Source organism: Aspergillus lucknowensis (assembly GCF_044049455.1).
Source record: "Aspergillus lucknowensis strain CBS 449.75 chromosome Unknown BJX67scaffold_2, whole genome shotgun sequence".
Taxonomy (NCBI): Eukaryota; Fungi; Ascomycota; class Eurotiomycetes; order Eurotiales; family Aspergillaceae; genus Aspergillus; species Aspergillus lucknowensis.
Genome location: NW_027263546.1, coordinates 857,486 through 881,731, shown reverse-complemented (window position 1 = coordinate 881,731; position 24,246 = coordinate 857,486). Strand labels below are relative to the sequence as shown.

At 51.4% G+C, this 24,246-nt stretch overlaps 7 protein-coding genes across 7 annotated transcripts; 3 read left to right on the top strand and 4 right to left on the bottom strand.

Annotated features, from left to right (window-relative positions):
* Positions 1-102: 102 nt before the first annotated feature.
* On the bottom strand, positions 103-1,294 carry BJX67DRAFT_98748 (C2H2-type zinc finger protein). Its single transcript, XM_071035700.1, has one exon. The coding sequence runs from the start codon at positions 910-912 to the stop codon at positions 193-195; it is 720 nt and encodes a 239-aa protein (XP_070891060.1). The 5' UTR covers positions 913-1,294; the 3' UTR covers positions 103-192.
* Positions 1,295-7,142: 5,848 nt separating this feature from the next.
* Positions 7,143-7,637, bottom strand: BJX67DRAFT_376924 (AhpD-like protein; the record flags this gene model as incomplete). Its single annotated transcript, XM_071031984.1, has 1 exon — positions 7,143-7,637. One exon carries the CDS (start codon positions 7,635-7,637, stop codon positions 7,143-7,145), a length of 495 nt encoding a protein of 164 aa, XP_070891059.1.
* An 883-nt stretch (positions 7,638-8,520) lies between these two features.
* On the top strand, positions 8,521-9,107 carry BJX67DRAFT_376923 (uncharacterized protein; the record flags this gene model as incomplete). Its single annotated transcript, XM_071031983.1, has 2 exons — positions 8,521-8,670; positions 8,751-9,107. 2 exons carry the CDS (start codon positions 8,521-8,523, stop codon positions 9,105-9,107), a joined length of 507 nt encoding a protein of 168 aa, XP_070891058.1.
* A 1,019-nt stretch (positions 9,108-10,126) lies between these two features.
* Positions 10,127-11,884, top strand: BJX67DRAFT_98548 (C2H2-type zinc finger protein). Its single transcript, XM_071035697.1, has 2 exons — positions 10,127-10,861; positions 10,959-11,884. The coding sequence occupies exons 1-2, from the start codon at positions 10,327-10,329 to the stop codon at positions 11,561-11,563; spliced, it is 1,140 nt and encodes a 379-aa protein (XP_070891057.1). The 5' UTR covers positions 10,127-10,326; the 3' UTR covers positions 11,564-11,884.
* A 637-nt stretch (positions 11,885-12,521) lies between these two features.
* On the bottom strand, positions 12,522-17,121 carry BJX67DRAFT_376921 (chromatin-remodeling ATPase CHD1; the record flags this gene model as incomplete). The annotated part of the gene is made up of 2 exons (XM_071031982.1): positions 12,522-12,648; positions 12,701-17,121. The coding sequence occupies 2 exons, from the start codon at positions 17,119-17,121 to the stop codon at positions 12,522-12,524; spliced, it is 4,548 nt and encodes a 1,515-aa protein (XP_070891056.1).
* Positions 17,122-18,489: 1,368 nt separating this feature from the next.
* BJX67DRAFT_98518 (ABC transporter family protein) lies at positions 18,490-20,880 on the top strand. The gene is made up of 5 exons (XM_071035696.1): positions 18,490-18,929; positions 18,984-19,145; positions 19,199-19,295; positions 19,361-20,432; positions 20,531-20,880. The coding sequence occupies exons 1-5, from the start codon at positions 18,764-18,766 to the stop codon at positions 20,552-20,554; spliced, it is 1,521 nt and encodes a 506-aa protein (XP_070891055.1). The 5' UTR covers positions 18,490-18,763; the 3' UTR covers positions 20,555-20,880.
* Positions 20,881-21,334: 454 nt separating this feature from the next.
* Positions 21,335-24,162, bottom strand: BJX67DRAFT_341442 (snoRNA-splicing protein PRP40). Its single transcript, XM_071027893.1, has 4 exons — positions 23,959-24,162; positions 23,737-23,897; positions 22,627-23,680; positions 21,335-22,577 (listed from the first exon to the last, which is right to left on the bottom strand). The coding sequence occupies exons 1-4, from the start codon at positions 24,097-24,099 to the stop codon at positions 21,570-21,572; spliced, it is 2,364 nt and encodes a 787-aa protein (XP_070891054.1). The 5' UTR covers positions 24,100-24,162; the 3' UTR covers positions 21,335-21,569.
* Positions 24,163-24,246: the final 84 nt, after the last annotated feature.

Genomic DNA, 24,246 nt, shown 5'->3' with positions numbered 1-24,246 from the left:
GGTCTTGAATGAGCAGCAGCGGCTGTAGTAGAGATCCCATACGGTCTCCTCAGGCTTCCTTCCTTCATCACAGGGAGTGATGATGACCCAGTAGTCCTCGGGGTGGCGACTCTTTGTTTTTTGCACACCATTGAACCGTCATCTTTATGCCATTATAGGCAATCGTGTCTTCGAAGAACAGCCGTCGGATGGCTAATTATCGTACAACGGATTGTTTCTTGCGGATGGCCATTCCCGATTTGTGTCACTACTCCGCTGCGTACCGCTGGAAGACATGTCGTCGGAGTGCGTTCGATGCGTGCGGATATGCTGCTTCATATTGTCTTTTCGAGTAAACGCCTTGTTGCATATCGGACAATGTACACTCTTCTCCCCGGTATGTTTCTTGCCGTGTCGTGCCGCATGTCCTGACGTCGTGAACGTAGCTGTACAGGCGTGACTAGCGGCGAACGGACAGGGATACTTGTTCTTGCGAGCTGGCTTGGGGCCCACAGATTCCTTCGACGTGCTAGCGATCGACGTTTGAGGGGATGGAGGCTCGGCCATAGAGTGACCGCTGAGCCGCTTGTCCGTACGCGCGTGATAACCGTAAGGGTCGTGACGGTTAGGATGCTGGTGATGGTAAGCGCCTGTCCCAGAGCTGGCTGCATACTCGTAAGAAGAACAGTCTGAAGACCCCGGGGATGTCGGCTGGGTGGCTCCTGCGACGGGATCAAATGGTTGCCGCGTTACCCTCGGCGATGGGGAGTCGGAGTACATTCGACCATAGTGATAATCTGATGTGCTTCTTGATGGTCGTTGTTCTAGGGGATAGTGGTGGGAAGAGGTGGGATAGTAAGCCGATCGAACCGCAAATGCCGGGTTGTCATCATTGTTCAGAATCGACACGAAACTTGTCCTGCAGCTCGACATTTCCCCGAACAACCCGCGGTAAGAAAAGAACAAAGGAGAAAGATGGTGAAACTTTTAGGAAGACAGTCAGCTCGAAGATTTCTTGTTAGTAGTTGAGGATTGTTGGTTCAAGTGTGGGGGTTTAGGAAGATCTATAAGCGGAGGATCGGGAGCGAACAAAAAAAAGGGAGAAGATATATGAGGGAAAGAAAAAAGGAAAAGTAAGAAAAGAAGAAAAGGGTAAAAGGGCACACACCAGCGCTGCAGTCTTCAATGATGTTTGTGGTTTTGCCTCGTGTAACACGCCCCTCGATCTGGAGACAGGCGCCTAGGTGCAGATCTGAAAGCAAACCGATAAACGAACCGAGGCCTCCTTGTCTTGCCTCGAGTCGAGGAACGATATTCTCCAATGAGCTCCGCCGTCGATGTGATATGTTTTCAGATGGAAGGCGTCGAGTGAAGCGAGCCACGGAGAGCTGCGTGAGGGAAGAATTCCAAGACGGCAAGTCAACAGGTCGGTCCAATGCGGAAGCGAGTAGATGTTATTTCCGTTCCTTGACTGGCGCTGGTCGGGTCTGCAAGGGAAATAGACTGATGAGCCTGCCGTGAAGACAGGAGATGATTACGAATTGGACCAAGGGTATGAGTTTTGGGAAGGTGAGGAAAAAGAAACGATTTGGGATGGCAGAATGTAACTTTACTCGAGCAACAGTCTTCCAGAGATGGTCGAGTGGGAAAAGCAACCAAGCGGCTGAACAGAAGGCACTCCTGGGGTGGGTTTGAGTTCAGCGTGATATTGAAGTGCCGAGGACGAAGATGATAAAGCGCGAGGAGCGGGAAGCAAAGGGAAGGAGATAGAGGTTGTTGAGGAAGGGGAACGACGGAGGAATTGAGTGGTGAAAATGAAGCCGAGGAGGAGAGCAGCAGAAAGAGCAGAAGAAGAAGAACACAGCGATCATGAAGCAGAAGCGAAATGGATCAGGAAATAAGAACAGCCGGCATGCATCTTGAAACCCAGGGTCTCTCCAGAGCTCTGACCAGGCCAGAGGCTAGCCTGGCCGCTAGCGAGCGTAGTTCAGTCCACACCTTCGAGTCCATTGTGAACTCGAGGTTCGCTCTGGTGGAGCAACCGCTAGGCAGCATAATTCCTCCTCCATGGCATTGGCCTCTGCTGCGGCAGTTCTTCTCTGTTCTTTCTTTGCAGACAATTTTGCATGGCCCTTCAATCAGCACTCTTCGCTCGAGAATGCCGCCAATCAGATATTTCACTTTCAGCCTTGGAGTCTTCTTAAATTCATTCATCTTTCAGGAAGCAGCCTTCTAGGGGAACTTCAAATTTACGACAGCCGTGAACAGTTTGCAAATTATCCCCATCTCCAAATCTCACCACGTTCTTGTGGCTCATCACTTCATGCCTCCAAAGTCCACCCACCAGGAAGGCCCTGGGCCTTCGCGATGTCCACCTTTCGCTTTCCTCGCCGGGGACCTGAAACGAGGACGTGGGACAACGCCAACCCTCTTCCGAATAACATCGCCCAAAACAGCCACGGAGCCCATCAACTGTCGACTCTGAAGAGGCGCTGAACTCGCTGGACCCCTGACTCGTACGTGTCCCCCGTCGTCAGCAGAAAGAATGCCAATGTGAGCGGCTCAGCCACAGCTGTAAATAACCCTGGTCCGGGGGCCGAAAGCTAACCGATTGATAATTTTCAAAACTGGCTTCGAGCTGTATCTCTTCTGGGAAATCCGCTGCGACATCGTGGAGTCGTGGCAGAATCTGATCGTGCTCGCCTGGACCACGGGCCATGTCAACTTCCAAGAAACTGTTTTGGCTTGGTATCCGGCTGCAATGCCAATGAGAAAGCCCTTAATTCTTGGTATGACGAATTGCACCCACCAAGTGTTTCACGTAAGCGTATACATGACTTGACTTTTAGGGTTTCCGAACGAAAGTTTCCTGTGCCGTCACGGGTATATCGGATCTCGTATCGCCCTTCATCGAAGCACGACTGAGCATCGTCACTCCCCAGAAAATTCAGTGATATTCCCGCAAAACATCTCCTTCGCAGGATGAAATTCCGGCTGAACCCTTGAGGCTTCGAGCCGCGCGATCCGGATTAAAATTTCGAGAGTACCAAATGGTACTGACGGTAAGATACGCTCTATCGAGGGATTCGAGCGGAGTCGAAGCATGCCCATCACTGCCACTCCCGGTAAAGCCTTGCTCGTCAGCTCCGCAGCAGAGCCTTGTGGACAAGCTTTTCACCACGCTGTTTGAACCGTCGGATGGCGGTTCTCCATCTGCACGAGCACGGAGCCCTTCCGTCCTCCTGATTATCAGCAGATTCGAGAAAGTGCACCCCGGTCCAAGTTCTTGTCCTGTTTCAGTTGTGATCCTGATAAATGAGATCTTCGATAAGGTACCGTTGCCATAATTTGTCCCAAGGGACTTCCGGAAAGAACCTCAGGGGTATCGAAGTCCCCGACTTCGGACTTAAGGACTGATCCAGACTTCGGACAATATTCGTGATTATTGGCAGCCCCGTTGGAGGCACCCGCTCGGGTCCAGCAAATCCCGGCGGTCCCTGTATTATTTTTTTATTTTTTTTTTTTCCCTTTTTTTTATGTGGGTTTGGCACTGCAGAAGTCAACTTATGACATCGTGGTGGGTATTATTATTCAAGGTTCCCTGCGCAATTTTCCCATTTGAGTTGTTGCTCAACCCAATGACGAGGAGTTGCCCCGATGCTCTGAGCACTTCCTCGACATGATCGGGGGCTTCCTTCCAAGGCAATTCAACTCGTCTTCGCTCGACTCCAGTTGTGACAGGGGTCTCATCTTGCCGCGGTTCTCCGCGTGATCCCATCTTCGTCTTCGGCGGTTGAGCCCTTTCTGGACTGTCGCTCAGACTCGACACACGGAACGGAAGAGAATTTGGACCGACTCCGACTTGAAGTTTATGTTGTATTATTGATTACATATTCCCTAACCGGATATTCTCGATTGCGATTTTTGGTGAATCTCCGCCTCAACATCTTAACCTGTCGCTCCATCCCGACAGCCCCAAAGCCAAAAAAGTCAAAGACGTCTGAGCTTCGTAAGATTACTGTGATACTCCGTCGCACACGGATTTCGGTCGTTCAACGGCCCAGTCAGGGGTTGTTGGCTATGCTAAACTTAGCAAAGTAGGCGGCCGGAGACGAAATTCCCACGTCCGATCTTCTCATGGATCTCAGCGGGCGGGAGACGACGTCCTGCCTTGCCAAACCTGGAGCTTAGCCTTGACGACAGCCATCGGTTTCAAAGATACGTAAGCACTCTGTACGAGAAGACGCTCGAGTTGGCGTCACAGAACCAAGAATTCCGCCTTCGCAAGGGGGCTCGGGGTTTGTCTCAGGTACTCATGCACTCAGCTGAATCATTGCAGGACGAACCCCTCACCCCAGAGGCTCATCTTTCAGCCTGGAATGCCAACTGCGACTTGAGTCCCTGAACGCGGTGGGTCACCGGATCCAGATTCAAAGTGCCGAGAAGAACAGAGATGCCAAGATTTGGTGCAGGTGTTGCTGGAGTCTGGGGTCTCTGGCAATCTCCTCCAAACGATAATTCAACAGGTTGATAAAGGGAGCGATGCGCGGGTGATGTTGGGTTTCTGTCCTTTTGTCAAGTTGCGAGCGCCACTTTGCCAGCAAACGCGCGATAGGTCGGAAGGGTTTCAGACTGTTGGTTCGATGTATGTTCCTATTGTGGTTAGTGGGTGACCCCTGCTGCTCACGAGGCGGAGAGTCTGAGACTATTCAAAGTGGCGTTCTCTGGTCCAGCTTGGCAGGATGGCATAAGGCTGACGCTCGGCATGGGAGTTGGAGATCCGTCATCCGACAAGCTGGCTGTTCCTTGGTAAGACTTGCTTTGGATTTCTCGTGAGCTGTGACCTGAAGTGAGGTGTTGGTGAGCGTCAGGGAACCATATTCTTCAATGGTTCGACTGGTTTCATAAATTCGGTCGGAAGCCGATGGGCCCATTTCAGGGTCCTCTGGCCACGCAAATCAGGACGGGTTGTGTGGATCACGCAACATGCCCTTGAGACGACTGGTGGTCCTCGGCGCCCGCTCATCGTCAGGAGTCCAGCCTCTTACCAATCCAACCTCAGTGTTTCACGCCACTCGAAGGATGGCCATGTGGAAGGCGGCCCCAGGCTGGCGAAGACCCCGAAGGACAAGAGCTTGGGGAATCAGCAAAGAAGACGTCTGATTGGGACGTCAAAGCTCAATACGGATACGAATCTTGGGTGTCGACTCGATGATTGCTGACCAAGTCCTGACAAATCTCGTGGTCCATGGACGGGTCGAGGACTGGCACTGATTCGGCAGATCGCGAGAGAGAAGAAGCCAAGAGTCACCGGCATTCCTTCGCCGAGAATAAACATCGAGACGTTCCCTGCCAAACCCTGTGTGTGTCTTGGCTTCAGGGGACTCCTGAACCGAAATTGAGATCATTCACGGATCGATGTTGCAAGTTGAGGACTGACCAGAGAACAAGAGGATGAGTGGGGCCGGGATGTTTCTCCTCCGCTGACAAACGCCGACCTGTGTATTGATACGGTAATTTCTCTTTTTTGTTGTCTTTATGGACCCAGCCATGTCTCAGAGATCTTCAGGGTCCGAGCAAAGTTTGGAGCCCAGAGGGGAAGAAGCAGGATTTGTGAGCTGAAAGGTCCTCTCCAACGCGGATCGTGTTCGGAATCTGCGGTTATCACTTGCCGACCGTCCGTGTCCTTCAACAGCGATCGGGAACCACTGCCGAACTTTCTCCTGTGAGCCCACAATCGAGTCTCCTGTCAACTGATTTTTCTTCTTCTTTCTGCTGCAGAGCCAGAGTGGGGATGGGTGGGGGCAGTGAATGAATCAGCAAGCAAGCAACATCCGAATCTCCTCCCCGACTCGCCTTTCGGCACGCTGCCCTAAGACAGCTTGCTGATCAGGAAACCACACACGTCGACTGGGATCTCCGCTTCCTCCCTCTCCATGGATCCCACGCGTACTCCTTCCGTCTCCCGTGTTTGATAGCAAAGAATCTCCCCGCTGACTGTTCTCTAGCACCTGCAGCTTCGTTAGGTCAAGCTACGTAAGCGGAAACGTCACGCAGTGGGGTTCAAGATTCGTCGCGTCCATCAAGTCAACCGCCGTGAGTCGACTCGAATCGCCAGCCTCAGCCACTCCCAGAAAGGGTCATGCTCCTCGCATCCCGCAGTCGAGGGATCGATCAATGCGACGGTGGCTCCACGTAAGCCACATTCTCAGCGGCTCCCGACAAACTCATCGGACGGGATGAGGACATGCTAGCGGGAGGAGAGGACCAACCAAGAACAAAGTTCTATCAGTTCTTGTCCTCCTCTCGACCTCTTCCGGTGTTTAAAAGGCTCACTTACGTAGGCGCATACGACAACCCTAGCTATGTGAGGTTAGCTTTGTTTGTATGGAACAGCTTTGGCGTCATCTAGTCCGGATCCGGCAACCTGGGGATACGTGCGAGCGCCACGTGGTCTGCCATCCTATATTTCGCGGGCTATGCGAACCGTCCGGATCCCTTGGCTGCTCCTGCGTCTTCGACTCACCCTTTGGCGTCTCCGTTAGTAAGATATACTGACCGCTCGCCGCACAGAGCGAAGCTGTGATTCTTGCCTGGTTGTTTAACTTTGGTTTGGTCCATGACTCATCAGCAAGCATTTGAATGGAGCGATACTGGTAAAAGAATTGATGCTCGAACCGAGGCTGAACTGTCTTGTCCAGCTCATGCCTGAAGTCAATCGCAACAGCCCGTTCCTCGTGGTTGACCTCAGAATCTGAGCTCAACCCCATTTCAAATAGTCTTCTTTGGAAAATCCATGGGAAGCCTTGGATGACTGAGAGGGCAGCGGCGTCAACCGTTGCTCAATATTCGTCGATGAACCGTCTGGAGCTTCCTGCAGACTTCATAGACCGTTATCTTCGCCTGTCTACAATAAGCTCTATTTCGTCTGTCCCAGACAAACCAGACCATTTATAGGTACTACTAGTAGTACCTCATGAATTAGGATCTGCATGCAGATAATGGACGCCTTTTGCATGCTACTGCTAGGTATACTCGAGCAAAGCCAGTGTGCCCTGATTTTTATGCCGTCTCGGCCTTCATCCAAACTCATTCGTCAAGGAAGACATGATAACCCCCCATCTCACCCAACACCTAGAACGAGAACAACCCTAGAAACCTACTCATATAATCTCCCTCCGAATCTCCCCAACCCTCTCCATCTCCCCCAAAACCGCATCAACAGTCCTCATCCCCTCCATCCCCGCCGGCGCCCCGCAATAAACAGTCGAATGCACAACGGCCTCACGAATCTCCACCTCACTCAATCCATTCCGCACCGCGCCGCGAACATGCATCGCTAGCTCGGGCTGCCGGTTCAGCGCAATCAGTAAGCCAATGTTCAGCAGGCTGCGCTGTTTCCGGTCTAGCCCGGGGCGATTCCAGACGTTGCCCCAGGCCCATTCGGTGATCAGGTCTTGCATGGGCGATGTGAAGGCATTGCTGGTTGAGAGGGCGCGGTTGACGTGTGCGTCACCGAGGACGGCGCGGCGGGTTTCGAGGCCAAGGATGTAGAGATCGGCTGTTGTTGTTGCTGTAGTTGTTGCTGTAGTTGGGTTTGGGTGTTGTTGTTCTGTGGTTGTGAGGTTGGCGGGGTTGGATGGAGCTTGGTTTGACATTTTGATGGTTTGATTTGGGGGAGGGCTTGCGTTTAATTGCGTTTAGAGAGAGTCGTCTTGAGATGTATGCTAACGGGGATTGACGTCAAACCAGAAGACGGTTCTTGTGGTTGATATGATGTCTGTTTGTCGCTGCTTGATAAGTATGTCTTGGTGCGGGTCGGATCGGGTGGTGGCGGAGAGATTCCGCGGCAGTATACAGAGAGGTATTTACAACGTTGACGAATTGTGAATCGTCCATCATCTGATTCTCGTCTTGAGGCTGCGTTTTTGAAACATCTTGCTACCAAGTTATAAGATTAGTGCTATCTCGAAAAAGTAAGTTGGCTTCACATCCCTCCACAGGTGAAACACATGGTACTGGGCTGGTGTGACTATCAACAGACATTCCTCAGGCTCTGTTCTGGACTAGTCTCAGTTTCAAGCAGTGGCAAGAAGGTCCAAGACAATTATCATACTGGGCGACAGTGGAATGGCCCGAGTCTTTGGAATGTTGACCCCTGTTTTCATGAGATGCTGTATCGCAGCGCCATGAAACAAGAGCATTAAACAACGGGTTGGTCTCCGACCTGTCGAGGTGTTAAGGATGATTGAGCCCATGCCCAACATTTATGATGAGAAGGCTGAATACACGGCGTCCAGAGCCTGAAGCCATGTTGCAGCCTCGGACAACAACCGAGTCGCATCGCAATAGATGGCTGGAATGCCAGAGTTCCAATAGGACCTTCATTCCTTGCCATTTCAATGAATTTCTCAAGGATCTAGAAGACGAGTGGAGGGTATATCTAGTGGTCGATCGCTTTTGGGCCGGACTCAATCAACCATATACTTACCTACCTCCAGACCCTCACTATACAGGTTCTATATCCCATCGGAGACCAATATGACACCCATAGCATCACAATGGACCTCCCTGGTCCTCTTCACCACCGTATTCATTTTTGCTCCCTTGATGGCGTCCCTTCCACTCCCGGGAAAGCCTAGCATCCCTACATCTAGTGCCCTCGAACCTCGATCTCCCCTACCAGACCCAGTACGTCACCTCCAATCCCCACGACTGAATCCATACCCCTTCAGTCACTGCTCCCTAAACTAATCATCTGCAACGAACAGAGAATGATCCCGGACAAAACCGACCTCCTCGCACACGTCTTCGCAAGTCTCGGCATCGAAGAACTCAACAAATTCAACAAAATCCATCCAGAGGAATACGACGATGGGCCCTCGACGATCGACGACAGCCATAGTCCAACTCATACCGTCACCTCGCACGAGAATGACACGAGTCCGTTGCCGAGCGGGGAGGTGAAGACTGAGGTGCATGTTGATGAGAATGGGGAAGAGACGACTACTAAGAAGGGTCAGGATGCTGCGGAGGATGAGGAGGATCTCATGGAGACGTTGTTTGCCGTGCTGAGGAAGAAGTTTCGGGAGGTGATTAATAGTAGCGATGAGGTGGGATTGATATAGTTAGAGATTGCTGCGAGCGTCTGCGAAGGGTATTCTGAGCTTTTGATAGTGCTTGCGAGCAACGTTGCTCGCATGAGGAACTGGTTAGGATTACAGCGTTATGAGTGACGATAGAGCGTGATTGGGAGACAAATTATACGAGAGAATGGTATTCAATATCAAAGGGAATGTATTTGACCCCGTCTCTATTGACTAGTCAGAAGTAGCGGAAGATATCTGAGCATTTTTATCCGGAAGACCATATTTCGAAGCCTTTTGCATAAATATCTAGTAAGTTAGTTTATCACCTTGGAAGAGGATGCCTACTCCCGTCTCGGTAGAGGAGGGAAAAGGCTTTTCCTTCTCATAAGATCAGACTGATCCTGACCGAATTACGAGTGGGACGTCTGAGTATCATCCTCCGATCTTGAAGCCGTCGCGGGAGACATGTATGCGGCCCCAATACACTTCCCTCGACGAGGAATCGGCCATCACATCCATGACCAAGAATATCAAGCTCGTCGACAATGTCCATAGACTGGTCGCGGGTGTAGCATCATCCCGAGCTTTTGTGTTACGGTGAGAGTTACCATGATTGCATGGAGTCCCATGCTCCGGATGGATATCACATTATCAACCCGTCTCGTTCGAGGCTGTGTTCGACGCCAGGATTCCACCGGAAAACCCCCCCCTCCTCCAAGTGTACTTCATGGGCGCTTTGACGGCGAACCTAGGCAGTGTGACCGTCATATTCAGAACGAAACCTATCAAGCGATAACCATTAGCCTGATTCGACCCCTAAAAGTATTGTGGCACGGTAAAGGAAGAGGAGTAAGTCAGATCAAGTGTAGAATGTCAACACACAATCTCACAAAAGTTCTGGAGATTGTCGGAATTGCAGAATTCTTGAGAAAATCATCACGAGAGACGAATCACGGGTATGCCATCCACTTACGCAGTCAATTGAGAGCCTTGCATCTTTGCAACAAGGCTTCATTACTTTTTTTGATGATTGTTGTGGTGGGTTGGAGTGGGAAAAGGAAAAGGAAAAGGAAATGCGCGTCGAGGAATAGCCTCATCACGTGCGCCCAGCCTGTATACTCGATCCTCTTGAATCCAACGCCAGCATACTGTCAATCAGGCGCTGGTTTCTTTCCCAGAATCCCCTCACAGGGTTGCCGTCCCCGCTGTTGCCACATTAATTCGCTCACCCACCCCCCCTTCTGCCCTCCCGTCTCCAATGGCAGAATCCCCTGGTTCCCCCCTCTCCTCCGTTGCCTCCGACGACATGTCGGACCGTGAAGACTCCAAGCAGGGTTTCTCCCCATCAACAGCCAACATGCCTCCCTCAAAGCGTCGCCGTACTGGAATGGCCTCATGGGACCGTAACACGCCCGTTTCGACATCCTTCCAGGATGAACTGCCCCCGCCCCCATCCCCATCATCCTCGATATCGTCAGACACGTCCGGCGAAATTCCAAACTCGCCCACCACACTGTCGCTCATCGGCGCAAACCAGGACGAGGACTACAGTGGACAGTGCAATGACCAGGTCACCGTGTGTCGGTGGGAGGGATGCGATTTTAAAGACCTCGGGAATATGGACGACTTGGTCCAACACATCCACAACGAGCATGTCGGCAGCCGACAGAAGAAATACTCCTGCGAATGGTCGGATTGTCCCCGAAAGGGCCAAACGCATGCGAGCGGTTACGCATTACGCGCACACATGAGGAGCCATACAAGGGAGAAGCCTTTTTACTGCGCGCTCCCTGGTAAGTTTACCTACTCCTGGTCATCCATCCTCTGTCTTTGTCTGCTATTCCGCGTAACGGTAGTTGCGGAAGCTAACAATGCTCGCGACACCTCCAGAATGCGATCGCAGTTTCACCCGATCCGACGCTCTAGCGAAGCACATGAGAACAGTCCACGAAACCGAAGCCCTCCGCCCATCTGACCCCGTCCCGAAACGTCACGATATCGCCTCGTCCGCAGGGACACCGGTCGGCACCCCGGCTGGCAAGCTCCAACGCATCAAACTGAAACTATCGCATCCACCAAAGGATGATACAGATCGGTACAGCGAAAGCATCAACGATGACACAGCGGAGGACCTCGACGAGTTCGAGGTCCCCGAGTTTGGCTCAGACACTGGATTCGACGACCATGAACTCGAGATGAGCCCTCATCAGCTATATAGGCTGCTCCGTCGACAGATCCACTGGGCAGAGCAGGAAGGGGCAGAGCTACGAAACGACTGGGAAAAGATCAAGCCAAAGAGGAAACAGGCGTGGTCTGAGAAAGAAGCTGTATTCGATGATGTGATTGATGCGGAAGTCCGGCTGCTCAGCACCCTTATGGGCCCAGAGGGCGTCACAGTCCCAGCTGCTTCAGCAAATGGAACTTCTGGAAAGCTCCTACCACAACCGACACCGGTTGGAGGGAATGGTGAGAATCTTGGTTCTCTTCCGCCCTGAGAAGCAAAACAGAGCCGGGCCCTCCTGCACTTCCCAGCCTAGGGGCTGTACTACACGAATTCGCAAGCTTCGACCATTATCTTCTCTATCTCTTACCCTGTATTAAAGTGGCGGTTTCAATGACGGTTTCTTTCTTTCAGCAATCACCCTTTTTTCTCAGTACACTTGGCGCGAAATTTCCTTGTCATACTCATGTCGTCTTACGCTTCTATTTCTAAGAAAGACACCAGCTAATCCAATATGCTAACAAAACACACAATGTACGAAGAGTAAAAATTTTGACTCATTCTGTATTCTCGACTGCCTCATCTCATATAGCAAGACATCAGAGTAAAGAACCAGATTCTGTCAACCATGACAGTTGCAAGCCGCCCAGCCACCCATCATCCATGGTATAAGCAATTCAATCGTCAAAGAATCTTAAAGAAAAAAATAGAAGTCAAAGCCATGTCTAGAAACATTTCACCATATCTCCGAGAAGAAGCACATCGGATGATTTCTCAAATTCAGAATCATTCAACAACACCTGATCCTGGAAAGGGCAACATCCGTATAATAGGATACATGCATGTCCGCGCAATCGAACCCTAACGCCTGCGAAGGAGGAGCAACCCGCGGATCTAGATAGCGGTGGGTAGGGTATGGGCAGAAGAAAACTAGCTGAGCCCGGTTCGTTCCAAACGGGTAGCCCCAGGTCGTTAAGATGGGACAGGAGCCAAAAAAATGTGGAAAAGAAAATGAGGCAGATATTTCATGCAAACATCGTATCAAGTTCACTCGCAAGGGGATTGAATGTTCAGGGTTCCCCTGAGGAGGATCACACCAGACGCCGTCGCCATGCTTTCCCAAGTATGCATCATTTAAACAGTCAAAGAGGAAGAAACCGAAGAGCAATGACAGAACAGATATGTTTAAACAGAATCAAAAACAGCGCTTTTTGTTGCACAGCGCGAAGAATCTAATCTCCGTTCGAAGAGGCCTTGGCTGCAGCCGCTTTCTTGACGTCAATCAGTTTGTGGTACATTTCTTGAAGTTTAGCTCCTCCAGCGTCTTTATTGGGCCAATAGTGAATCGAGACATAGTGCCTGCCGATGCTGTTAGAGATCAGGAGCGGCGGATAAGTACAAGTCGGCTTACCATAATCGTGTCTCAAGGGAGGAGAGAGAAACCGAATTCTCCCCCTGTAAGTTTTTGTTGATAAAGTCACCGATCTTGTTGAGCAGGCTTCGAAGCTCAGACGCACGTTCCGCCTTGTTCGGAAAATTGTCCTTGGTGACATCCGCGACCTTCTTAAGATCCTCACGAATGGGCTTGAAGAACCGGCGTGACATGTCCTCTTTGCTCGCCGAGTGGCCATTATCGCTGTTTTTGCGGCGTCGAACATCTTCGCTTGAGGCATCAGACGGTCGATGGCGGCGCTCGCCCTCGTGAATGGATCGTGCGCGGGAATCGCGATTCGGCGTGTGATGCCGCTCTACGCTCTCTCGACTTCCGTGAGTATGTGATCGAGGACGAGCCCGATCTTGCTCCCGATGGCCCTTACGTTGAAGAGACGGTGCCGGAGACGCTGAAACGCTTGCGCTCGCTTGTGGCCGAGAGTTACTCTTTCGAGCATTGCGGTGATGGTTCTCGACGGCCCGCTTCGCGGCAGCATTCGAGCCATTGCTCGCCTTGTCTCGAAGAATGGATAAGAGATAGTCAGCTCGGCGAACAAGGTGGACGGCACCCGGAGACTTTGTGGTCTTGTCTTCAGCATTCATCCGCTCGTTCTTCCGCTCCACTCGGTGCTCTTCTAGAAAGAATTTGTCATCCAGCCCAAGATCAGGGTCATCCCGGATCTGCGTCCAAGCGCCATATCCGTGGCGAGCAATACCAATACAGAGCATTCCGTCTTCTCTTGCGCCCCACGGGCAAGAGTAATCGGGCGCTTTCGTAGCCTCCGGAACACGGAAGTTCCTAAAGTCAGGCACCGCAAGTGTCGCTTCCTTTAGCAGGCGCATCTCAGTCGGACGCTCAACAATAGTATAGGCATTGAGGCGTTTGACACCATGGAGATCAAACAAGACAGCTTTTCTCTCCTTCTTGGTAATAACCTTACCCGCACTTTCGAGGGCCTCCATTCTCTCCATGTCCTCCCGAACTAGAGCTGCAGCCTTCTCAGTGATCTCACGGAGAGCGGTCTTGACAGTTTCCCTGTCACGTTCAAGCAGGCGAGCTTCACGAATGACTTCGTCTTCTCGATCATCAATGTCACCATAACGTAGAAACGCTCGGAGAAGATGGCGATATTCTTTCTCGACAAGCGGTCGCTTCGGATCTGCTTGGAAATTTGAATCTGAGTCGTCACCATCATTCAGTCTCACCTGAGCCCGTGCTTGTCTCTTCGCTTTCCTTTCCGCGCGGGTGTCTTGTTCATCCCCTGTCGCATTGCGCTTACGCGGCCGGTTCTGCTCGATCACTTCTGCCAGGTATCTCTCGTCCGCCTTCCTCTTCTCCTCTGCCTTAATCTCCTCAAGTTGTTCCTTGGGGATGATGTCGTCCCAGCTAAGGTCGTCTACCTTGATGTCAACAAAATCAAACGCCTTCAGAAACTCTTCGCCGCCGTCAGCTTGGATCGCTTCAGCTTGTTCCGTCTGATGTAATTCAGCATTAGCAAGCACTGAATCGATATCAAGCTGCTCCAATTTCTCCTGGTTCCCAGTTTGCTCGAACATTCTCTGGCCACGACGCTTTAGAATCCGAGAGATATCTTCGGTGGAGTTCGGCTCGCCCATTGTAACGCCACCTCGGGCCATCTTATTCTGAATCTCGGATGCTTCTTTATCGGTAACGCCTCGCTGAATCGTAATAAACTCTAGGAGGAGCTTGTTACGTGCTCTCTCAATCACTTCCTCTTCGACTGTATCCTTGGAGACCAAGCGATACACACTAACAGGTTTTGTTTGACCAATACGGTGCGCTCTCGCCATTGCCTGTAGATCAGCTTGAGGGTTCCAATCGGAGTCAAATAGAACAACGGTATCTGCAGTCATGAGGTTGATGCCGAGACCGCCTGCTCTGGTCGAGAGAATAAATGCAAAATCGCTACTGTCGGGAGCGTTATAATGTTCAATGGCAAGGCGCCGCGAGGCTGAAGGGATTGTTCCATCGAGCCGTTGATATGTGTAGCCACGATACTCCATATAATCCCCCAAGATATCGAGCATCTTCACCATCTGGCTGAAAATCAGGACACGGTGGCCGTCTCGCTTCAATTTGGCCAGAAGCTGGTCAAGAAGCATCATCTTCCCACTACTAGTGATCAATGCTCTCAGTACATCTTCACGACGCGAGCTCCCCTCGAGGATCCTGGTTTCGGCGTTTGCAAACATGAACGGATGGTTACTTGCTTTCTTCAGTTCCATCATGATATTCAGAAGAGACTGCTTCTGGCCTCGTGCACCTTCATTCAGGGCAGCATAATTTTTGGTAAGGATATTCTTGTAGTACTCCAATTGCACATCAGAAAGCTCGACGCGGATAATCTTCTCCGTCTTCGGAGGAAGATCTGATTCTACCTTGGACTTTGTTCGGCGTAACATGAAAGGCTGAATTGCTTTCGTCAACTCCGCGAGTTTTTGGGAGGCGGCCTCCGAATTCAGGTCCATATCCACATCGATAGAAATCATGCCCGGGTTCAAAAAATCCATAAGCGCCGATAGCTCAGCCAAGTTGTTTTGGATAGGAGTACCGGTGATGAGAAGGCGAGCAGGGGATCTGAATTCAAGAAGCTTCAGATATAGTTGGGAATCCCGGTTTTTCAGTCGATGAGCTTCGTCTATTGCCATGAACTGCCACTTAAATTGGCTAAGGAACGGTGAATCCAGAAGAACATATTCATAGGTCGTCAGGAGCACGTTGAACTTTGGTCGTCGAGGGTTTCCATCCACCATGAGCTCGTGCTCTTTAAGGACAGTACGAGCCGCTTCATTCCCATTGTAAACAACGTAGTTTAGGTCGGGACTCCAATTATCAAAGGTTTCAGCCCAGGATGGCATGGTGGACAGAGGGACGACGACGACGAAGGGTCCTTGTTGGCGTCTAACATGGCGCAGCCAGCTGATAAACGCGACAGTCTGTACTGTTTTCCCCAGACCCATCTCATCAGCAAGGACAACATTGCGATTCCTAACCCAGTTGAACGCCATGAAGTTGACGCCTTTGACTTGAAACTCTTTGAGCTGACCGTTTTGCAAGAAGCTTGGCGTTCCCTTGATCGGTTCAAACGGTTTGCGAGATGCAGGATTTGATTCCGTTCTATCAGAGACGGGTGGTCGAGAAGAACGATCTAAGAAACGGTCTATCTCGCGTTGAGCGATCTCACTAACCAACTCTTCACTCTCCCATGTACACGAGTCGTAGAAAAGGCGCTTCCATTTCACCAGGTATTCGGTACCAACATCCCCTTCGCGCATTCCAATGACTCGCTCCACGTGTTTGTGATCCTCAACAGCATCTACATCTCGTTCGCGGTCGAGGTTCCACTTCTCTCGGTCCTCAGGGGCCACATCATAGTCGTAGTTGAGACGCAAGTCTTCGGCGAGGATCTTTCGGACGTAATTGTCGAGACGGCGGATGCTGCGGCAATTCACCAAGCTTTCTGCCGTCTCCCATGTAGCGTGGTAGTGGGATTTTCCTTGCCATTTGATATAGAATTCAAAATGGTGACGGTCGACATTTGGGTCGCTCGGGTTGACACCTTCCTTGGGGCGGTGATTGAGCACGATATCTACAGCTGGTCGGTCATCTTCTACGGCGGTCGCCCAATAGTTTGGCGTTAACTCATCCGGATCGTCTTCGAACATAGAATCATCGTCATCTTCGTTGTAGTTCGACACCCGAGCGGCGTTCCTAGTGGAGAAGCGAACCTCGGCATGCGAGGGGACATTACTGGCGGGCGCTTGGAGTAGTCGTCGACGTTTTGCCTTGCTCGCACGGGCACGACTGCCGCCGTACTCGTCGCTATCCGATTCATCAGAATACGTAGACTGAGTTGCGGAACGCGAGGGAGGTTTCGAGGACATTTGGGAAGGGGCGGGCCGTCGACGCTTAACGCGAGGCGCCACGTCATCTGAGTCCGAGTCTGAGGAAGATTGAGCAATATTGCGGGTTGTCCGGGCACGTCCGCTTCGTCGAAGGCCGTACAGGTCTGGATTCTGCCGAATGAGGTCTGCATCGTTGACAGAGGGTGACTTGCGTTTCGTGCCATGTGAAACTTCAGGGGAGAAAGAGTGTTCAGCAATCGACGGGCTACTGGCTTTTACACTGTTCCCCATCACAGAATCATCATCATCGCCTTCCGCATCAGGAGAATCGGTGTTATACGAATCGTCCGCAGGATCTGCATCGGGGGTCAACTCGGAGACAGCATGGTCTTCAGGAGAATGAGATCTCGTGGCTTCGTTGTCGTTCGCTGGCAACCCGTCTTTAAATCCGGGAGTATTAGAGATAGGAGACGCTGAATACCCATTTGTGAAGGCCCTCACAACCGTGGGTTCGGAGGTAGATGGGATCACCATGCTAGTAGCTGTAGATGAGAGATGGTATTAGCATTGAAGCTCGAAATAGGGTAGGAGAAGGTTGGAAAGCACATGAGACTGGAGAGCAGTGTTATGCGATCCAGTTTCCAGAATTCAGAAGCTACAAGGCAAGAAAAGCGGCATAGAAGATAGAGGTACGATGCATTGACATGATTTCGATGATCGGTTGATGAGACGCGACGGAGCAGGGCGAGAAGGAAAACAGCGACCGTAGCAGAGAAACGAGGGGCAAACTCGAACCCAGCAGTGAAATAGAGCCCGAACTTAACTTGGAAATGTTCGAAAAACACTGAACCCAAGAAAAGCAGAGGTATTCTTGAGTCTCAGGTGGGTCGAGACCATCGACATGTACACCGGCAACAATAGCAAGGGACGTCCGAAACAGCACCAAGGGAAGAGAAAAAAAACTTACAATCCATAGCTTGGTGACCCCGAGTTACCGCAAGACTAGAAGGAGAATTGTGAAAAAAAAAAAAAAATAAAAGAAAGGTGGGGGGAAGAGGAGGGGATAGATAGGATGAGACGGTGGAGAGTAGCAAAGGAATGATGAGAGAGCGCTGAGAATATGGTGAGGGAGTGGAAGAGGGAAGAGAGTTGTTCGTCGGGCTGGGGGGACGGGCGAGTCACAGCGAAGGGATTGGCGGGAGGCCTGAGCCTTCAGGCTGCGACATCCATCCAAGCCAAGTTGGGACTAGTGCGTTCACAAGCGAGTCCATTCTGGGGCGAGTGTTGGTGTTAGTCACGTGCGTTGCGGCTCGGATCAATGTTGTTTCCAGGAAGATCTTGAATGACGGTCACTCATCCAATCAAACGCTCGAGAAATAACACAGAATATTGACTGCCTCAGGCAAAAAGAGGTGCCCACAATCATGCCTCGCATAGATTTCTGGCTTGAGAGCCCCTCTTCCCTGACGAATCTCTTCAACATCTCTCTCTCTTGCTGAAGCTGCGGTTTACTGCGCGGGTTCTGCCATTGCCTCCTTCTTCTCAGGACAGCTGTCACAGAATAGGCCCTCCCCGCTGGTCGAATATCCGCCGGTGTCGTCACCGTCCAACAACCCGTATCATATTTGCTTCCTCGGATTTCCTCGCGTGCTGGGTTTGACCGTAACCACCGAGCACCATGTCTGACAAGCTTACCAGGTATGACAAATGCCGACCATCAAGACTGGTATCTCAGCTAACTTCCCATTTTCTTCTAGGATCGCCATTGTCAGCAGTGACAAAGTGAGTCTTTGCTGCCCCACTAACAGTGCGTGAGCGTCATATATACTGATATACGCGCGCTCATTCCAGTGCAAACCTAAGGTGAGTAGGATTTTTGCAACCCAAAATATCTCCTGCTGGCGATTCTCTAATCCTGATTTCGTGTCTTCCTCTCTAGAAATGTCGTCAAGAGTGCAAAAAGTCCTGTCCAGTTGTCCGTACTGGGAAACTCTGCATCGAAGTCACCCCCGAGTCCAAGATTGCCTTCATTTCCGAACGCCTCTGTATTGGTTGTGGTATCTGTCCAAAGAAATGTCCGTTCGGTGCGATCCATATCATCAACTTGCCGACCAACTTGGAAAGTGAGGTCACCCACCGGTATTCCGCCAACAGCTTCAAGCTTCACCGTCTCCCGATGCCTCGTCCCGGTCAGGTCCTAGGCCTTGTTGGAACAAACGGTATCGGAAAGAGTACCGCATTGAAGATTCTTAGCGGCAAGTTGAAGCCCAACCTCGGCCGTTATGACAACCCACCCGACTGGGAAGAGATCCTCCGATACTTCCGTGGGTCCGAATTACAGAGTATGTTCATTCAGTTTTGATCTTGTGGCTCTCGGGAATGCCTAACCTTCTTAGACTATTTCACAAAGGTGCTGGAAGATGACTTGAAGGCTGTTGTGAAGCCACAGTACGTCGACCAGATTCCACGAGCCGTGAAGGGACCTACCAAGAATGTCGGAGATCTCATAAAAGCCCGTGCTCAAATGGACAATATGGAACAAATTCTGGATGCTCTGGGTATGGATACATTCTCCTGAGGAAGCTAATCATATATTAATCGCCCGCTACAGAAATCAGACAAGTTAAGGACCGCGATATCGACCACCTTTCCGGAGGCGAGCTTCAACGTTTTGCTATTGGCCTAGTCTGCGTCCAAAAGGCCGATGTGTAAGTACCTCAGCCCTTTCCAGTACTTCAATGGGGTAATGCGAATACTAACTGGCCAAAAAAAGCTACATGTTTGATGAGCCGTCTTCGTACCTCGATGTCAAGCAGCGTCTTGCGGCCGCTCGTTCAATTCGTGACCTTTTGCGCCCCGACGACTACGTTATTGTCGTTGAGCACGACTTGTCTGTCCTTGACTACCTTTCCGACTTCGTTTGCGTGCTCTATGGAAAGCCCGCGGCTTACGGTGTTGTTACTCTCCCTGCTTCGGTGCGTGAAGGTATCAACATTTTCTTGGACGGTCACATCCCAACTGAGAACCTCCGGTTCCGAGAGGAGTCTCTCACCTTCCGCCTTACCGAAGCTGGCGACGAGTTTATGGTTGACAAGGGCCGCGCATTCCGCTACCCCGCCATGGAGAAGACACTCGGCAACTTCCACCTCAAAATCGACGCCGGCGATTTCACGGATTCTGAGATCATCGTACTGATGGGAGAGAATGGAACCGGAAAAACCACCTTCTGCAGGATGCTTGCTGGCGCCGAAAAGCCCGATGGCAATGTCTCTGTTCCTCGCATGAATATCAGCATGAAACCGCAGAAGATCACCCCCAAATTCCAGGGCACTGTTCGCCAGCTCTTCTTCAAGCGGATCAAGGCCGCTTTCTTGTCACCTCAGTTCCAGACGGACGTGTACAAGCCCCTCAAGATTGATGACTTTATTGACCAAGAAGTTCAGAACCTATCTGGTGGTGAACTGCAGCGCGTTGCTATCGTTTTGGCTCTCGGAATGCCTGCTGATATCTATCTGATTGATGAGCCGAGTGCTTATCTTGACTCCGAACAGCGTATCGTAGCAGCGAAGGTCATCAAACGTTTCATCATGCACACCAAGAAGACTGCTTTCATCGTCGAGCACGATTTCATTATGGCTACCTATCTCGCTGACCGCGTCATTGTGTTCGACGGCAAGCCATCGGTAGATGCGCATGCGAACACTCCCGAATCGCTGGTCACTGGGTGCAATACGTTCTTGCGCAATCTAGACGTGACCTTCCGCCGCGACCCCAACAGTTACCGCCCCCGTATCAACAAGTACAATAGTCAGATGGATCAGGAGCAGAAGCTAAGTGGGAACTTCGTAAGTATTCCGACAACACGAGCGAATGCTTTCTATTTCTCAATCCCGGCCCCTTTTCCGCGCAAAAGAAGGGTTATACTAACATTGTTTGCTTACAGTACTTCCTGGAAGAAGAGAAATGAAGAGGGCATCCCAAAGAAGCATGATCGCGTGCCTCACAAACGTGATGGCCGTGACTCCGACCAGCGACGACATCAGCGTCGTAGGAATAGGAGAGGTCTTTGTTTAGGGGCGTTCTTCGGCGTTACCAATGTCTCAACAACTCGAACAAATCGGCGTCCCCGTTGCGGTGTTGAGCTATGTGGTGATCCGGAGGCAGCGTCGGGGGAGGACGACGAAGAGGACGAAGCCAAGGCGGCAATCCATGGCTCAACTCGAGGCAATAACAAGAGGCTCCTACTTACTTCTTACGGGGTAGGCGGCTATCGGAACCTTGCCTTATCTTGGTCCTTTCAATGAGGAGGAGAAAAGACCGTGGCCCCACCGTCCCCTCGCAGCCGTCCCTCGCGGGACACCTATAATCAACAGCTATTTTCTGTTCCTGAGCACATAACTATCAGTTTCATGGTCTTCGCAAGTGATACGAGAGGAAGACTTGGAGTGTTGCCTCTACTTCCTTTTCTCGGGGACTAGGTCTTTCGTACAGGGGTAACGGCTTGAGAATACACGGTTTTTTTTTCCCACCCTCTCTTTCTGGGTTGGCATTATGGGTATGGTACCGGAGTTGAGTCTTCTTGAAAAGTTTTCTTTGGTTTCTTTGAATCGTATGATGCAATGCAATGCAATGCCAGCCATGGCCTGGCACCTAGCATACTCTCTTTCATTGCTGAAGCTAGGTGCGGAAAACATGTAGTTTGGTTGACTGATTGGCCTGCGACTAGTAGACAAATGCTACGAATAGTAGTACTCCTTAGGCGACATCGCGAGGCGTCCCGTAGAGCCATCCTAGTTAGAGGTCAACAAGTATATGAGGAGCCACGTGAGAATAAGAGACCGATTCTTCCTACTCGATACACATCAAGATGGGTTATATAAAGTTCAGTTGAGGTTGTCCCAGGCGGGATACCGAGCACTTTGATACCACACGCTCAGAATCTCCACATTGGAAAAGATCATCTGAAGCAATATCAATCATATCTAATCTTCTTCAATTTCTCCCTCCTCACTACCAGAATGCACGGCTCTCTCCTCCTTCTTCGCTTCGTCCGCCGTCACAGCCGTGGGCGTCCGCTCTCGACGATCCCTATCCTTCCGAGCACCTCTACTCCGATCACGACTATCGCGTCGGTAGCGTTTTGCTGAGCGGCTGGCCACGCTTTCCGTGTCGCTATCACGCCTACGCCTACGGTCAGTACTGACCGTGCTACGCGTGTCACCACCGTAGTCAAGCTCGTCACGGCTTCCACGAGGGTCACCTCGGGTCCGGTACAACCGTTCCCGCTCTTCCTCCCGGTCACGGCGCTCGCGCTCATAATGGCTGAGAGAGCGGGAGCTCCTGTCACGATCACGATCCCTGCGGTCACGGTCATCCCATCTTTCACGGATTGGGGATAAGCCGCCGGCAGCCTTCCGGTAGGACCGCTCTCGGTCTGCTTGGGCCTTGCGGCGGTCAGCTTCGTACGCGTCCGGTTCCGGAGTTCGACTTTGACGGCTGGAAGTGCCTCGCCGCTCGCCTCTGTGTGACAGGCCGCTGCGGTGGTCGCGGTCGCGATCACGGTCATGGCGGTAGTCGCGGCGGCCGTCACGATCTCTGTCCCGGTATTCGCGGTCCCTCTCGGCGTCTTCTTCTTTCTCCTTCAGGCGGCGAACGACCTTGTCGAAGGCAGCTTGACGAAGTTCGTCGGATTCAAGGGCTTTGTACTCTTCGTATTTCTCCAGCCTCGGTTTCACCTGATCCCAGGTATCGCTGGACCGGAGAGGCGGGTCCAGACGCTTCATCCGAGAGCGTAGTGCATCGATACCCCGTCTTTGATGACGATCCGCGGCGTGCTTTTCCTCTTCGTTCCTTCGGAAGGCGTTCTCTTGAATGCGTTGGAATATAACTTGGAGAATCTCCGGGTCGATGTTCGCGGTCCGACGATCAGAAAGTACAATCGAGTTAAATTCTTCAAAAGTGGTTTTCGAAGTAACGTCGAATCGTTTATCCTGAGAGAGTATTAGGAGTGTCTGGAAGATTTTACCCGGGGATACTCACTTCAAGAACATCCAAGACATCATTGCGGGGCCCACGTAGAGACCGATCCTCTTCTTCAGTTACGTCCCAGAAGAGATCCAAAGGAGATGAACCAGAATTTCCTAGGATACCAAGGTACCGAGGATCTTCACGAATCAATGGGTAAATGTTAGTCCACTTGCTGCCAGCCTTGATGACACCCTTTGCCTTCAGTTCCTTAAGCAGTTCGATATATTGCTCCCGGGCATGGCGCTCCTTTCTCGCTTTCGCCGCCTTCTGCTGCTGACGCGCATCGTTGAAGGCGCGTTCAAGAGATTTGATATGGTTCTCGAACGCAGTCAGGATGTCAGATTTGCTGAGCGTCTTGAACTTATCCTCATTCTGAACTCTTTCATTTGACTGGATGATGGAATGGGCCTCAGACCACCGGGTGTAAGGTTCAAGGTCCAAGGACTTCAGAATAGTCACGAGGTCGTCCATAGCGGCCTTCCGAATAACAGCTTGTTGTTCGACATGCTGCTTCTGGAGCTCTAAAATGTATTCCTCAAACAGCTGTCTCCGCTCGTTTTCATCGTCGGTGGACCTGAAGATGGTTTCGCCTTCGATGATCGGTCGGATGGTTTTCCAGCGGCTATAATGCTTGATTTCAGGATGCCGCTTCAGCATAGTATTGAAATCTGCTCTGAGCTTAGCGAATCTTTCTTTCGCCCGGTCTTTTTCCTGCATGCGAACCTCGACCGCATATTTCTCGAACGCTGCCTTGCGGTCTCTGGGGTCTTTGAGAGCCCGATATTGGGGGTCTTTGATTGTTTCGCGCATCGTATGCTCCCATGTCCAATCAGGCTGCACGTTGTGACGCTTGAGCATCTTCATGAAAGCCCCTTCAGCTTCTTCCAACGATCCATACTCCGGTTCTTGGGTCGTTCCCAACATGGAACCAGCCGCGATACCATTAGCTTCTACAGGACCGTATCCTCCACGACGATCGCCAAATCCTCGATCATAGTCGTCACGATCACGCGATTGGGGATACGAAGGGAATGAGCTCACTCCGCCAGCAACGAACGTAGGGGCCCTAATCCCGAGCTCGTCAATACAGAATGCACCTAAAACGGAGTTCAGGCTACTTACGCGGCAGGTGGGGGCTGTGGCGCCTGCGCCTGCGCCTGAGCTAGAGCATTTTTGTACGCTTCTGGCATCTCCCACGTACTCTGCTTGGTCTCGGTGTTGTACCAGTATTTCCGTCCACCTTCCGCCGTATACTCCTTGAACGGCTGGTTTGCCAATGCGCGCTATCAAATGAAGACAAGAGTCAGAAGATCCAACGAAGGAGCGGAAGAAGTAAATACTTACCTCTACGGGTGTCATCAATTCAATGGGTTTCGCCCATTGCGTCGCTTTGGTCTGGACGTTGTAGTAATAAACTCTTCCATCGGCATTGCGGGCCTCCTGCCACAGTGCGGGAGGACCTCCAGGTCCGTTCATTGGATTCATTTTGACAAACCAGAAGGAGCTTCCAATGCCGGGGTTGCCGCTGCTCGCCTTCCTGGTTGATGATTGAGTTCGGGGAAATTTGTAGCGTTGCGAGAAGCTCTCCAGAAACCCACGTTTGTCTTGTTTGCATCAGGCCCCATCCTCTAA

What these genes read in the sequence shown, in the direction of transcription:
- BJX67DRAFT_98748 (XM_071035700.1), bottom strand. Translation starts at nt 912, where the DNA reads ATGTCGAGCTGCAGGACAAGTTTCGTGTCGATTCTGAACAATGATGAC.
- BJX67DRAFT_98548 (XM_071035697.1), top strand. Translation starts at nt 10,327, where the DNA reads ATGGCAGAATCCCCTGGTTCCCCCCTCTCCTCCGTTGCCTCCGACGAC. An exon ending in TTTTTACTGCGCGCTCCCTG is followed by an intron (nt 10,862 to 10,958) that starts GTAAGTTTACCT and finishes CGACACCTCCAG; the next exon opens with AATGCGATCGCAGTTTCACC.
- BJX67DRAFT_98518 (XM_071035696.1), top strand. Translation starts at nt 18,764, where the DNA reads ATGCCTCGTCCCGGTCAGGTCCTAGGCCTTGTTGGAACAAACGGTATC. An exon ending in CCGTGGGTCCGAATTACAGA is followed by an intron (nt 18,930 to 18,983) that starts GTATGTTCATTC and finishes TAACCTTCTTAG; the next exon opens with ACTATTTCACAAAGGTGCTG. An exon ending in TGCGTCCAAAAGGCCGATGT is followed by an intron (nt 19,296 to 19,360) that starts GTAAGTACCTCA and finishes GGCCAAAAAAAG; the next exon opens with CTACATGTTTGATGAGCCGT.
- BJX67DRAFT_341442 (XM_071027893.1), bottom strand. Translation starts at nt 24,099, where the DNA reads ATGAATCCAATGAACGGACCTGGAGGTCCTCCCGCACTGTGGCAGGAG. An exon ending in AATTGATGACACCCGTAGAG is followed by an intron (nt 23,898 to 23,958) that starts GTAAGTATTTAC and finishes TTCATTTGATAG; the next exon opens with CGCGCATTGGCAAACCAGCC. An exon ending in ATGTCTTGGATGTTCTTGAA is followed by an intron (nt 22,578 to 22,626) that starts GTGAGTATCCCC and finishes ATACTCTCTCAG; the next exon opens with GATAAACGATTCGACGTTAC.